Here is a 16921-nt window from a genome sequence, read left to right on the forward strand (position 1 = left end):
AGTAGCTTGCCATCTCTTTGAATGATGCTGCAGTTTAAAGTTAAAATAATTGACTTTAATGTTTGGCTTGTTAAATGATGCCAGGTTCCAGGGATATCTACTATGTGTCAGCATGAAAGACAATGGTCAAAAGTCTGGCCTCATTTACTAGAAATAGCCTGCATCTGTCTCATTAAGGCTAAAGCATATTGGTTAGAATAGTTGCTGTCCCATAATGCCTTTTTAAGGCAGACTTCATCTTTTGGACATATCGGCATAGCAAATTCTAATCTGGCTTACATTATGATGGCACTGGCCAATGGTAGGAGTCTAAAAAAAAAAACTCTTGAGCCTGAGGCCCATGAACATGTATGCATTTATGCAGTTACTGCTTGTGGTCTTGCTGTCTCAGTAGCTACAAGTCTCGTTAGTATGGGGGATTTTATATCCCATCATGCATTATACTAGTGGCTAGGCCACTGTCATTAATTACTGCAGCTTCTTGCCTGTAGAAAGTGGTTAACCTTGACTTGGGAGTATTTTTGGCAAGACGTTTTTCACAGAAGGCTTTACAAACTGTGTGGGTTTTATATGTTCTCCCTACATCCCTGTGGCTCTCCTTAAGGCTTTCTATTTTCCTGTCACCTGAAAAAATGATGTGTAGTACTGCTCTAAATTATCCCAGCATGTACTCTTGTGCCTTCATAGCTTGGTACAAAGATAGAAAAGATCCGTATGCATTAGTCCATTTTCACACTTTAAAAAAATAATTAAATCAAATGAAACTTTCAAAAGAAATTATAACTGGGATAGTGTGTTAACAACGATATTTCTACAGAAATGCCAGAGGATGATGATGATGATTAGTTTTTTTTTTTTTATTACTGTGCATATTGAAGAAGTTCAAGAGTTTTATATAGCTTTGCAGAAACACATTTATTGCAACAAGGTTTGAGAATTTTGAACATTAACTCAGCAAGGGACTCCCAACATTTCAGAACAGGTGCAGGAGACGACAATGTCTGTTAAGGAAGAAAGGGATAATATGAAATGAGAATGTATATTGCCCCCTACACCCAGTTTTCCAACAGCCATTAATCCCACTGCCATTGACTTATGTGACCTACATTTCCTAACATCAAGGACACTGGGCGTAGGAGGTGAAAGCTGGCAACTGTGATGGGTCAGAAGATCCTTCCAGGCTCATATCTCAAATTATCCTACTTTGGAGTAACATTGTTTGCTTGGTGTTATCTGTATCACCTCCTAAAGATCCTGGTGCATGTGTAGTGTATGTAACTTACAAAAATACATTTTTTTTTATTTATCTACTTAAAATTTGTTAACCAAGGTGGAACACTGATCCACTTGGACCATTTCTAGGCTCAGCCTTTGGGAAATACAACCAAAGTAACAGTACACTTTAATCAATGTCACTGCAACAGTGCTAATGTAAAAGCAAATAAACATGTAAGTATAAGTTGGGATATTATGCAGTCTAAAAAACAAATGGCAGATGATGGTAAGGCTCAATCAACTGACAAAACAAATATCAAAATAAAAGAGCATTTTTATTATGATATGCAGTATCAGAGAACATAATTATAAGTAGAATTGATGCTAAAATTCAGTCAGTCAAATATGTTAAGAAGGGTACCTCTACTCTGTTATGACATCATATACTATAACATTACTATGGAGAAAATAAAGCACAAGAATATATATAAAATTGTTGGGGGGTGGGAGATGAAAAAGAGTATGGCATGAGTCAAATGAGGAGAAAAAAGAAAGGAGTGAGACAGTAAAAAGTCAAAAAGAAAAAAGAGTTGGAAAAGAGACAGGGGAAAGTGTGTGTGGATAGCCGTTTCACAACAGTTGTCTCATACTCAGAGTTAAGAGATCCTGGCAGTGCTATAGTACTTTGGGGCATGCTTACATGGGATCCATCAATATGTTCGAAGTTTCACTACTGTGAACCCCACTTCACCGAGTCCACTTGTTCGAAGTAGTGAAACTTCAAACATTGACTTTGGCAGTCAAACTACAGTGCAGAATGGGTATATTCCCTTTTCCCACTGTAGTGCGATCTCGGAGTTGGTATATTTAAGTGGGGGGGTGGGGGGCACAGCCCCCCACATGGGGGGTGCAGTGGGGCCTGCCCCCCTGCAAAAACATGTTTTAGTGTTTTTTTTAATTTTGGGTAGCCCGGGGAACTAGACTTCAGTGAAAGTGCACTTTCGTTTAAGTGGAGTTTTGCTGAAGTGTAGGTTCTACTGCTCTATTTCAAAGAAGTGTATTTTCGATGTAGAGCAGTAGACCCGCTTACGTATAAGGCAGGGTGCTCCCACCTGATGAAGTACTATATAGATACAGGTCCCAGCAGCTCATCAAACAATCCACTTATAGGGTGCCTGAGCAAGGTAAGCAGACCCTAAGAGAATTACAAATGACTGGATCTGGGGTAATACAGGCATACAGTAGGCTACTTCAGTTTTAGCATGTTTAATGAAAACATGTAAGTTAATAAATATGCTGTTTTGTTTTTAATGCACAGTAATAATAGTAGTATATATTCCTGATTCTTAATTTGAATTAATCTTAGAAATAGGATGGCCAACAGGTGGAAAGATTTTGGGATGATAGTTGGGGCATGTGAGATGAAGTCCCACCAAAATGAACTAAAATAGCCCTGCAGTTGCTAGGATTGACCTTTCCCAGTTTATATAACATGAGACTACACATGGCCTTTCTCTGATTATATAACATGAGACTACACATGGCCTTTCCCAGATTATATAACATGAGACTACACATGGCCATTCCCTGATTATATAACATGAGACTACACATTGCCTTTCCCAGATTATATAACATGAGACTACACATGGCCTTTCCCAGATTATATAACATGAGACTACACATGGCCTTTCCCAGATTATGTAACATAAGACTACACATGGCCATTCCCTGATTATATAACATGAGACTACACGTGGCCATTCCCTGATTATATAACATGAGATTACACGTGGCCATTCCCTGATTATATAACATGAGACTACACATGGCCATTCCCAGATTATATAACATGAGACTACACATGGCCTTTCCCAGATTATATAACATGAGACTACATATGGCCTTTCACAGATTATATAACATGAGACTACACATGGCCTTTCCCAGATTATATAACATGAGACTACACATGGCCATTCCCTGATTATATAACATGAGACTACACATGGCCATTCCCTGATTATATAACATGAGACTACACATGGCCTTTCCCAGATTATATAACATGAGAATACACATGGCCTTTCCCAGATTATATAACATGAGACTACACATGGCCTTTCCCAGATTATATAACATGAGACTACGCATGGCCATTCCCTGATTATATAACATGAGACTACACATGACCTTTCCCAAATTATATAACATGAGACTACACATGGCCTTTCCCAGATTATATAACATGAGACTACACATGGCCTTTCCCAGATTATATAACATGAGACTACACATGACCTTTCCCAAATTATATAACATGAGACTACACATGGCCTTTCCCAGATTATATAACATGAGACTACACATGGCCTTTCCCAGATTATATAACATGAGACTATCCAATTACTTCCATACAGGAGGATCTTCAATAAATACTACTGTCATTACTGTTAACCTTTGAGTAATACAGTATGATTATCTGATTGAAGATTAGGAGGTCATGAGATGAAGATCTCTTTGAACAATTCAAGAACTAGGTTAGGCTAGGACTGGGTGCCTTGACTGAATCATGTGGAAATGGCTGTGGGCCTATACTGTGGCCTGTTTAGGAAACCAAAGCAGTCCAGCATTGAAAAGAGCAGAATAGGTACAACACGGGGAGGTCTGTTTCACTGTAAACTGGTAGCAATACAAAAAAATACCAAACTGCTGTACAATACAGCAGAATGAAGGAACAAGTCTCCTCCTTTACATTGCACAGTAGCATATGATGCGAGTAAAACAAGGAAGACAACCGACCATGTATAGTGAGCAATAGCCCTTAGGAAAACAAGACAGAAGTTTAAAAGAGCAGAAAGGAAACATGAATACCAAATAAAAATGTTAAAATCACATATAAAGCAAAAGGAGGGACAGCAGCTAATATCATTCTTTCTAGGATATGATTCATTATTTTTCTGCGAAGTGAATATAAGAGATTTGCAGCAAAATAGAAAAGTAGACTCAAACCTTTTACTTGTAATGCATTAACAGGCATTGCGCCAAGTACAAAATTTTCCACTGAGCATAGGCAAATGAAACATTATGAAAACCCTAGTCATACATAATCTCAGAATACTGCATATTCTTTTGAAACAAATAATTATTATCCTTCGGGTGAGATATCAAACTGAGACCCCATCTGCCTGAGTCAGTGAAAGCTCAGGTGGATGTAAAAAAATCCCATGTCATTTATCAAAAACAGTAGGGAAAACAACCTCGAGTCTCCACCTGAAAGGATCTCATTGGCCTAGAGGGACTAACCTAGTCAACAAAGTGTAAGTAAATTGATGGCGCAGTGGTGCAGAGATTTGATTCTTGGCTGGGGTGCCTTCTGTGTGGAGTGTGCATGCCCTCCCTGTGTTCGTGTAGATTTCCTCTGGGTGCTCCAGTTTCCTCCTACATTTCAAAGGCATGCATCTGGAGTGTTTCTCCCCAGGCATCTTCTGAAAATTGGCTTGTTCCAAGTCTGACTTTCCCGGTAAACAAATGTTAAAATAAAAAATAAATAAATAAATAAAATAAAAATAAGTAAATAAATAAATAAACCACATGATGTTTATCCTAAGTCTCATCTGAAAATGGTTTGCTTAAACTCACCTAATGAATAATTGAACAAATAAATAAAATAAAATGTTTGTTTTCTTCATAATCTTAATTTATGGTATAGATTAAAGACTTCTTTTCGTAATCTGGTGTAAATAAAAAAATATATACAGACTAGATCTACACAGGCATGAGTAGACACAGACTGTTAACTTTACTGTTAATTTGAATTGATTTGACACTAATTTCTACCTTATCCACATATTTTGTTTTCTTTCTGTGAAGGACCATTACAGGGTATGGTTTGGTGCATACTCTGGAAATGCAGGCGATGCATTCTCTGGTGGAACGAATGTTGTCGCTCAGTGGTCTGCATCTCACAGTGGAATGAAGTTTTCAACCCCAGACAAAGATAATGATCGTTATCACCAAGGAAGCTGTGCTAAGGAGAGCAGTTGTGGCTGGTGGTTTAACAGGTAAGAGAAAGTTCCTCCTCATTTTCTTTGAAAGAAAGCACAGTAAGAATAGTTTAACTAAAATGGCACACTGATGGTACAGGAGTCACAGGCAGGCCTGAGAGGAATACTGCTAGATAATTTAAGGCAATCTAGCCGATGTTTTGCCTGAACATAGGTAGAATAAATGCACACTAAAATCGGTGCCACACAGTTTAAAGGAAAAGAGGAACATACTATTAAACCACACTTGTGAATATAAAATAATCTTAAGCAATTTGTCATCTTTATAATATTACTTAAAAAATTGACAACAACAGCATTGCTTTGTAATCAATTAAAATGAATTTGTTCAACATTTTTAAACTTTAACATACACATTTCTTTATAAATGTTTCTATTCTGCAAGACCAGTCATGAGAGAGCAAAAATTCACCCATGGCTTTTATTCATGTTCAGCTAGTTTTCCTGGAGCAGGAATGAATAGCCAGATATTTCTTCTCTGTTGGAGGGTGGAGTGGGTGTGGATGTATTTCTATAGGGGAAGCTCCTGGTGGGTATTAGCAAACCTCACTTCGCACCCACTAGTGTACAGTATGGGGGTTAAACAATGAGTCCTGAGACAGGTGCTTTCATGAAATGTAGACTGAACTATGGTCCCAAAATTCACACATGGTTCAGAAAGAAAGGCCACATTTCAAAAATTCACACAACCTACAATGTGACATGCTCAGTAGCTCATGACTGAAAGGGTGAAATGTCATATCTGTGGCTGGTGGAATTTGGATTTATTGGCATGAATGCATTAATAAAGATCTGTGAAAGTAAGCAAAGGGTCATTGTGCATTCAGAATTTAGTGAGCTAGAACACTTGTATGTCATTAGGACGTAATTTGCATATCTCCAATGATGCCCTCATTAAGGCAGGTTTGTACATTTTTTTTCCAGTGGTGCTGTGTGTAAACATAGACATAAACACACACACCCAGGCACACACACACACACACACACACACACACACACACACACACACACCCACACACACACACACACACACATTGATGATGGCCTGGGGGTATGGTTCTTGTTTTAATAAAAGTGATTGATGATGGCCTGGGGTCAGGGTTCTTGTTTTAATAAAAGTGATCGATGATGGCCTGGGGGCATGGTTCTTTAAAAGTGATTGATGATGACCTGGGGGCATGGTTCTTGTTTTAATAAAAGTGATTGATGATGGCCTGGGGGTATGGTTCTTGTTTTAAGAGTGAGAGATTCTGGATTCAAGTACCAGACAAGCTTAGTATTTAGTGTCAGAGGCTCAACAGGTGACACAGTTGCCTTTGATGCTGGAGGATCAGAAACCTGTGGAGTCTATTCTCACTCAGAGACTCTTAACTAAGAACAGGAATGATGAGAAGACCCCATTTATCAGGACTGATGGACAGCTACCTCCCTGTACTTAGTGTTTTGCAGAGTTTTCTGTGGTAATCTTTGTCTAGTCGTTCTAGCCATGAAATACCCAAACTTCTTTGACTTCCTATTTCTTTGCAAAACAAATTGCTCCTCAAATACCCAAAGGACCTAAACCTTCATCAGCAGATAAATAAGGCATGTTGGCATGCTAGATTTGTAACTCAGCATACCCCTCTCATCTGGAACAAACTTGTATTACATATCAAGCAGAGTAGTTCCCTTGCCACCTAGATAACTGGAAGACCAGCCTCAGATTCACCACTGGTCTACCTTGTGATGCACTTCTTGAACCTGGAAGCAAATTTTGAATATAGTTTATTGACTAGGCTTGTAATGTTCTATAGACTGACTGGCTTGTGCTTACATGTAAATCCATGAACATTGGAGAAGTGGTGACCAGTTAGCACTAGAAGCAAAAATGTAACTAAAGACCTTGGTGATACATGAAGTCAGTGGGGAAAGTGTACAAAAAGTTCTGGTCATGTGGTATGATCATTGTAAATAGATATCTGTAGTCTTTGTATGACACTGTGTTCTTAACTACCATAAGTAGTAATTAATTTTCTCTCATGTAAACAACTGTAACAAAGTTTTAGTCTTCAATACCACAACTGGTATGGGATGAGGGGGCAGCTGCCCCAGGCACAAGTTGTTAGGGGGGCAATAGGTACCTCAGAAGAGTTACTGTTTAAATGAATGTTTTCCACTGTTTGCAGTTCAAGGTAACTATAGCAAGGGGCTAGTATTTGGCCCACGACCTCAGGCTAAGGAGGCCCCCATTCTGGCAATCGTCCAAGATGCCAAATGACATAACTATGGCTCTGTTAGCCCTGTTCTTCTCACATTCATGTAGCATCCACTCAGTGGTAGGAAAATGAAGAGCCTCACATAGCTACCACAATTTAAAAATTATTTTCTTTTCAAAATCAGCCCCCCTAAATGCTTTTCTAGCCAGGCTACCATAAAAATATAATAACAGTAAGCACTTAAAAGGGTGCCCTTTGCAAACATCAGCAAGATTATTCAATTTTTAAAGCAAGGACATTTCTGGTACTGGACACCTTAGCATTACAGTATAGTGATCATCTCTTTGCTGGGGGGCTGGTAGAAGTTTAACTGTAAGTACATTTCATAGCTTATGACTCCACCCTTTGCAGCCTAAATAACCTGAAGTTTAAAAAGGCATCATAATGCTTTGGCCAGGTCACCTGTGAGTAACACACTTCTGTCACACTAACCTGTGAGTTGTGTCTGACATTTACAGGGAGTTTGGCATTTTTTTTTCAAGAAAATGGGTTACTTTGACAATCATTGAACCAACATCCTTGGAAGTCATATTTTTTTCTTTATAGGTACGTGTGTGTGTGTGTGTGTGTGTGTGTGTGTGTGTGTGTGTGTGTGTGTGTGTGTGTGTGTGTGTGTGTGTGTGTGTGTGTTTTCTACCTGCAAAAAAAAATAAAATACTTTAGTGCTTGTTTCCTTAAGGAAGACCACTTTACATGTTTGCCATTTCCTTTAATTTTGATAAAAAAATTTATCATTTCCTGTACTGCTGTGTCAAAGAGTGAATGTGTTCAACAATTGTTTTTTTAGAAAGCAGGACTCTGTGACTGATCCCACAGGGAGATAGGAGAGGTCCATTAAAAAAAGTAAACTCATAAAATTAACTTATTAACTTAATTCATAAATCTCCTGTTGTGAAGGGACAGTTTTATAGAAGACATGACTTCAATCCATCAAGAGCTGAAACTTTAATCTTACATTCATTACCATTTGGTTCTCATTCTTTCATTCTTCGATACCTGTTTTGCCTTATTCAGGGTGACAGAGGAAACAAAGCCTATATCTGCAGGTAATGCAAGGGAGAGAACCAATCCTGGATAGGACAGCCAACAATTGGAGAGCAAACGCACACTTGCTCGCACTCTACACATGTACCTATTCACAATTTATAGTAAGTGACCCAATGGCATGTCTTCCAGATGAGGAAGGAAACCTGAATGGAAAAAATGCACACAGACAGAGGGAATACTCTGCACAGAAGTTACCACATCTTGGAACCTATCCCGAGGACAAAGAGTTGTCAGGCAGCAGTGCTCATGTCTTTACCACTGTGTAGCCATGGCTTCATATAGTTGAAGCAAATTAAGATGGCCACCAATAGGTACATTTTTGTATGTAGTTCATAAAATCTGGAAAATAAAAAAGTTCCTGGTATTTGTCAAAATAGTTAAAATGAGGATTGCCAAAATATCATAATTATAATCAGAAATTTGAGGTTTATTGCACATCCTGTATTTCGTTCAGAATAAAAGTATCCTTTATTAATATATCCTTGCTTAAGTTGGCACAGATAAAGCTCAAACTGTATTATTAAATAAATTGTATGGATCACAAGGTACATCCACTTCACATGGTTCAGGAGCTACTTGCAAAGGAAATACCCTTAAGTAATATAAATGATGACGAGCTGGTGCAATTATATTTTAAGTGAATAAGTGAATGTATAATATTATGCATCCCACAGCCCTGTTTTGTACATTATGGACAAGCCTGTGCCTTCTATGGCTAAACAAGCAAGATGCACCTATCTGACTGGCAGGCTAACATTAACACTGTATGAAATCACTGCACTCTGTCACAATTAAGGTGACAGTTATTCAGTGCAAATATGCTTTCCTAATATTATAGTACTACTGTAAAGTAAATATATATATATATATATATATATATATACACACACACACACACATTATATATATTTATTTATTTATTTATTTATTTTATATATATATATATATATATATATATATATATATATATATATTTATACATATATACCAGACATGGGAACAACTTTGTGTCAACAATTCAACATTATAAATGTCTATTTAAAATTTATCCTTCTCTTTCTGTTATGTGACAGTTGCCTCTGCAGCAGTTGCTTCTAGTGATGTGCTTAGAGACACAAAAGCTGCACACTGTATGGATAGAGAGATATAGACAGACACATATAACTTAACTTGTCTGGAGAATATTTTGGGAGTTGTTTTTTGCCATTTTAGTACTAATTCAGTATTCTTTGTCATTTTTTTCTTTGAAAGGTGTCACGCAGCTAATCTTAACGGGAAGTATTACGTAGGTGGAAACTACACAGGAAAACATGACAATGGAGTGATATGGTCTACCTGGCATGGATACTGGTATTCACTGAAGTACACAGCCATGAAAATCAGGCCTCTTTCCTTTATGGACATGATAGGCAGTGGAGATGGAGCAAATTGAATGCAATCAATTCTCTGTTCAGTCAGAGCTGTAACAATATTTGAACTGCATTTTGGGTAGGCTCGTGCATTTTTATACGTGTAAATGAAGTGCAACCTCCGTGTTTATCATTCTACAACAACAACTAAATGTTGTGGACTGCTCTATACTAGTGGTTTGTCCAGCTATTTTTAGTGCAGGTGCCTGATGGGTATTCTGTCAGACTGATATGATACTGTCTCCTTTTGTTGCTGCTTTTTTTTTTTTGCTAAACTGAATGGCTGTGTGACCATGACTAAACTATCAGTTATAGTTATTTAAAGTTCTTTGTTCCCTATAACTCTCTCCTGAGATCATATTACGTCCTTGTATGTCTCCATTATTTAAGGAGGAGCATTCTAATTATTTCTGCAGTACAATATACAGAGTTAGTATCTGCATCCCCTACCTTTAACTGCTGTTATTGCCAGGTGGATTCAGTACTGCACATGCACAGACTGACTCCCACTAAAGTGGAAGGTGTAGCACACTTCACTCCCTGCCATCCCCATTCCTCACTCGTTCGACCTCTCTCCATGTTTATACTGTTCGGTTGCTACCCATTAACCAACTAAAGAGCATACCCTCTTTAACTATACACCCACAATTATCCACTCAATTTTAAAAACACCTTTTAAGCCATCACAAACAGCTCACCCGTAATAATGCTTGCATTCAGTCCAGTAACTGCCCAGACTCTTTAGCACTTAGCACATACTTTTTATAAACATACAAAACAAAGGTTATGCTCCCTACCTGTCTTTCCCACACACTATGAAACAAAGAACGCTCATTCCCTTTCTGTTAATTTCCTTACTACAAAATGAAAGCCTCTAATTAAAAGTTAGCCAGTACAAGACCACTCTAGACATATTCTGCTTACTCAAACCAAACTAAAATATGTCCTTTTGCAGTCTTACTAAAAAGTACCATCAGTGTCCCCTCAGTTACTCCCAAGCAATATCACCCTTACTTCTCCTTTATGACAACCTTCTCATTCAACATACTTAAAACGACCTGCCTCAGTTGTCAGTGAATACAAACTTTTATAGTCCATTATACATCTAACTGCTGTTATAAAATGTTTATCAGGAGCTATCTCAAAACAAAAACCAGTCTGCATAAAATGCTCTCCTGTCATAGCCCACTTAACCTTCCTAAATTAAAAACAATCATAACATGTTCTCTTCTTAAGGCTGGAATCATAAATAAATAAATCAACAAACAAGAGGAACTTTATTAAATTTCTCTCATCCTATGAGCCAAACTTTGTAAAACAACAGAATCTTGGGTTAAACTTTATACCTCTAATCTCAGTCTTCATTTTTTCATCCACAGCTATATATTCAATGCACGTCCAGGCAAAAGAAATGAAGGTGGTTCTCTTATCCTAACAAAAGCAACCTTGCCACACAAAATGCATCCTGCAATGACACTGACCCCAGCTGGTTAACTATAAACTATTCATCCTCAGATATTCCTGTACTATCTTCCTAATCCTTGTCTACCCCCCCCTTCAGTAACTACTACAAATTCAAATACATCATAGATCAAATTCTTTTCAAGTGGAACCCTCAGACAATATTAATATTCTAGGACACTTTTATATTAATTTTCTTAACCATGTCAAAACTAATATTCATATTCACTAATATTCATGACTGCTTGACCAAAGTAGTCCACAATCAACTCATGAAATAATCTACCAAGGCCAATTTTAGATCAGGAAAAAAATTCCTCCTGGTCCCTGTAATTACCATCTCCTTCAATAACATCTCTTCACTTACTATTTTGCCATCTTCACTTAGCAATCACATATCATCTTCTTCTGCTTTCGTGCTCCTCAAAGAAGCTCCCAACAAAATTAATTTAATTTTATCCCAAAACCAAAGCAAATATTATAGCCCTGACCCTGAACAATGGCATAACCAACATTAATTAGTCTCTGTTCTCTGCCATTACTAGCCTGTAATAGCAATCAATACCCTAACCAACCTATTTCTACACTTACAAACTTACAAAATAAATTATTTCTCAAAGTCACAAAGTCACATGTCTCGTTATTGCCAAGGGTCAACAGTGGTTAACTAAACCATTATAATATCTTTTCATATTGAGGGACAGTGTATAGAAACAGTAAAAAATGTTCCTCTAGATCACAAACAAAAATTCAGTCTTCTTATAAACCTAATCAAAAGGTCCACCAAAAGACACACAACTATGTACCCTCCATTCTTCTCCCCAAAAATGCCATGACACACTTAATGAATCAGATTACAGGGCGCTCTCTCTACAAAAACTCGGTAATAGACAATACAATAACTTGCACACCAGGAATCTTTTCCTCACAGAATTTTTACAACTTCTTTCTACTCCTACCGCAGCCTACAATCTCTCATCTCAAACACCTGAGCTACCCTCGTTCACTCCTCCATTTTACTACAAAGCTATAAAAACAAAACATATTAAAAACTACTAGACCAACTTCCCCTGTCTCACCCACAGGTTTAAATGGTTTGATACCCTTGTTTTATTCACCCCTCTGTAAACAACACCATCTACAACATCTCACAATGCTTTTCAACTCATGCATAAAACATCATGTCCAAACCTTGGAAGCAAGTTCTATTTAAAGTAATCCTTAAAGGTCCTAAACTATCATCCACAAAAACAAAAATTAGACCTATCCCCATTCTGCCACCCCTAAGTAAGATATTTGGAAATATTATTTATTCTCAACTCTGAATATCTGCAAAATTATAAGGTTCTGTCTTGTAACCATAATGGATCCTAGTCAGAAAGAAGCACCATGACTGTTTTATGTACTGTGACTAATGACATCTTGCAAAACACTGGCAAAGGCAACTTAAAAGGCTTTATTTTTGAAGTCAGAGTCAGGGCCTTTGGTCTAGTTGAGCCAACTCTTCCATGGTTTAAAAGTTTACTAACAGGCATTTTACAGTACAAAAAGGAAATTCAACCCTGCCTACTAAACCCTAATTAAAAGCGTCCCACAGAGATCTGTCCTTTCACCAGCATTTTTCTCCTTATTTTTAAACACTCCCAGCTGACTTGTCACATCTTACTATCATAGTTTACATGAATGACATGCTAATCTGAGGGTCTAATTCCTTACATAAAATAATAAAAAAATACTTGAGACAGACATCCAACAACTATCTAGTTCATTAATCAATAATGAACTCATACTAAACACCAAAAAACTAAAGCAATTATTTCTGGAACCCAGACCCAGCAAAAACTTCTTTCTATTCACCATGAGTGGAATATACTTCACAAAAGTCAGATACCATTTGAAACCACCAAACATTTCAGATAATTAGGACTATGACTGAATCAACAATCAGCATTCAATGCCTATTTTACAGAAACTGTTAACATTGTTGCAAGTAATAAAAAACATATATTTTAGCCTCTACCAACTGGTACTGCATCATGTCCCATAATAACAGAAGATTATCTACAATTATAATAAATATAATAAAGATAATCTACAACTCTGTGAATAAAATCATCCCTACTACTGCCATGGACTCTGATAGTATACCAACTATATTATCTCATACTCAAAGAACAGATCTGTCCAATTCTATACAACATGTTTAATAAGCTATTAATGGACTTTATTATTCCAGAGCCATAGAAAAAGTCAATATAATTCCCATTTACAGAAAGGACAACTGCAGGCCAATCAGTCTGACCTTGTTAACATTGCAAATATTTTGAGATATGTCTACTTGAACATGTTTTAGATTCTGTTAATTATTTTAAAATTCATGAGTCAAGTCAATGTGGATTTACTTATAGAAAGTTTATGCTGTCAAATCTGGCTGAATTTTATTATTACATTAGCACAGCAACTGAACATGGCCTTTGTGCAAGGATGGTGTGTGTAGACTTGTCAAAGGCCTTCAATACACATCTTCATTCTACAATAAATACATAATTAAGAGGGTGTACAATTAATCTCCATTTGATCAACTGAAGTAATCAATGGCTGACTGGTAAAACACAATGCGTTTCTATACCAGGAACAAATTCTGACTATCTTTCTGCGATGAGAGACGTGCCTCAGGGCTCAGTACTGCGACTTTTGTTATTTAATCTTGTATTCTCTACAAGTCCAACTAACAATTACTGTTGGTATTCTAAATACGCATATGATTGTCAGCTGGGATTTATAACTAATTCTGTGAAAGATTCTTTGCCATTTAACTTGATTCTAAATAACGTTTCTGAACTGGCCGAAAAATATGGGTCTACAAATTAGTATTGATGAATTTCAAGTTATATACTTTGGCAAGTCATCTATAAGACATCTGTTACACCTGGCAGGTTCATATTTGGAAGTAGTAAATGAATATAAATATTTGGGAATTCACATATCATCTAATTTACCTTTCAAAAAACATCTCAGTGTTATTAGAAAGTGTGCTTTTGCTCAGGTGGGTTTATTATTATTAAAAATCAACATCTCTAAGAAATGAAAATAATCTGGTCTCACTTTACAAACCTTATATAAGACTGTACTGGAATATATCATTGCTTATAAAGCCTATATATAGGGATGAACTACTACAGATTTTGTTTAATATTCATCTGATATCTAACTCTTGCAAACACAAATATAAAAACATTAACTTTGATGTTTAGTGTAATAAGATTTAAATTCCTTGCACAATTAATTCCTATAGTCAGGAATAAAATCTCTTGATATATTCAAATGGCCGCAAACATAGATTTATTTCAAATCAGCTTGGATTACTGGATAGACGATTATGTGTCTGATGATTCTTTCAATTAATTTGTTTTACTAAATGACATTCAGGTCTGAACACTAAGTAAAACATATGAAACACATTGTCTTCAGATACAATATAGAAATTACCACATCCAAAATCAGTACACTCCTTTTCTGGGCAAAGTGAATCTCTCATTTTCTATTTCCAGAAGAGAGAATGGCAATTGCTAAATGAGTACTCCTCACTTGGCTTGAATATGGGCTAGTTGTAACTGCTGCTGCAAACGTTAGCATAAAGCATAAGAAGATTTATTAAACTTACCCTAGAAACAGAGCATCATTGCCATGTACTCTCAAAGTGAAATGATGACCCATAACACAAAACTGTAGATAGTTCAACTGGCACCCAAGGTGATTCCCCCAAGTAACACCCCCCACACACATACACAGATAAAGACCCAGAAAAAGAAATTCATCCACAGTTGAGAACAAAAGAAAATGTCCTCCAGACAAATAAATGTTATGTTTCCACATAATAGCTCATTTTATGTCTGAGACACCTTTCATAAAATGTAGCAAGGAGCTGTCTGTACTAGCTCCTTGCTACTTTTCATAGGTTGTAGGAGATTACTAGGCTAATGGTCCTAGAGCCTTTTTAAGCCTAGCCATTCATGCCCCAATTTTCCCAATTACCCATGCCCAAGGACTAGAATAGCTTTGGTGCATGCCTGCACCTTGGCTATCTACAAGCTGCATCTGTCCAGAAGGGACACAGGTGAAAAGCCAAAGGAAAATTTGTGATTTCCTTTGAATGTGAATAAACTTAGGGAACAGCTGTGCTTCACATGAATGAGGACCATTTCCTAACACATACACACACACACACACAAACGCTGCTTGCACCCAACTGCCAACAAAAGTGATCACTCTAATAGTTTCAGGGGTGAAATGACACTTCTTCTGTAGTGCTGATTATGCCCCCTAACGGCTTTTGTTCAGTGCAGTTACCTCCTTTGACTTGACCAAGATGCGACTCTGCAGTAATACATAAAATTAAATTATTTCTAAGTTCTCTTCTTTAAACTAGTTAATCTGGATTATTTCCTATTATTCAAAGAACAGGTACATCTAACGATAACCTTATGTCAGTATAACCATGTACCATCACTCTTCGGTCCCCAGAACCAAGCTGCACAAACATAATTTTTTTTCTGTGATGGAACCACAAACCTGGGAATCCCTGCCATCTAAGCTAAAGCAAACTACCTGATACCCTACCTTTAGGGTTATCCTTGAAATAATTCTTATTCAAAGATGCATTCTGCAAATATTTTAAAAACATTTGTATAACCTGACATATTCATCCTTATCCCCCTTTTCTACTCAAAAAATCCCCTGGGGAAAATTTCTTTCATGCTAGCTTACTGACTCCTTAGTGAGATGGGAAAACAGAGAAATGATAAAATCGTCTTCGCCTTCTCTCTCTTCTTCAGCATATCTTTTATGCAGTAATTGTAAATATTGTAAATAATTTGAATTGTTCTTCTACCGTCTTCATGTCTGGTTGTATCATACAGAAATTTTCTGTACAGCTTTTGTACACAGTGATTTGTACTTAACTTTGACTTATCTGACTACTGATTCATATGTATTCAGTGTAACTGCACTTATTATTCTGAACCTATAATTAATGTCTCATTTTATTGTACTTTGTCCCAGGCTGAACCTGAAACAGTTTAGGTAGATAGCTAAGACTCTACCATGATTAACATATTAAAATAAACAAACAAAACAAAATTAATGAACAATTCTGGAATACTTCATCAATATATATTGATATATGTGTACCTTCTCTTGACTTTTGATATTAGCTCACTATTTTACCTGTACTGCAAATGTAGCAAACAAACAACTCATGAGAAAAACGTGAACGCTAAATCAATAACTGATTGCAGTAACAATGTATAGACTTCAAGGTATTGTGACTTGCATCTGCATATAAACTGCTTACGTTATGAGACATTTTGCCAAGGAAACAAGGCTAGATGAGTTGGATAACAATAGACTTATCTGTCTAAGCATGTTTTGTAAGACAACCTAAGACACCAAGTGGAAATAATTCAAG

At 36.8% G+C, this 16921-nt stretch overlaps 1 protein-coding gene across 1 annotated transcript in view; it reads left to right on the forward strand.

The window, feature by feature from the left end:
- Positions 1-16597, forward strand: part of LOC122801930 (fibrinogen-like protein 1) — a 354154-nt gene extending 337557 nt beyond the window's left edge. The window contains exons 7-8 of the mRNA XM_044071661.1: positions 5089-5279; positions 9836-16597. Coding sequence (XP_043927596.1) covers positions 5089-5279; positions 9836-10016 — 372 coding nt within the window. The 3' untranslated portion in view covers positions 10017-16597. The remainder of the gene's footprint in view (positions 1-5088; positions 5280-9835) is intronic.
- Positions 16598-16921: the final 324 nt, after the last annotated feature.

The sequence above is a fragment of the Protopterus annectens genome, chromosome 5.part0, assembly GCF_019279795.1.
Source record: "Protopterus annectens isolate FY-2018-M chromosome 5.part0, PAN1.0, whole genome shotgun sequence".
In the NCBI taxonomy this organism is placed as follows: Eukaryota; Metazoa; Chordata; order Ceratodontiformes; family Protopteridae; genus Protopterus; species Protopterus annectens.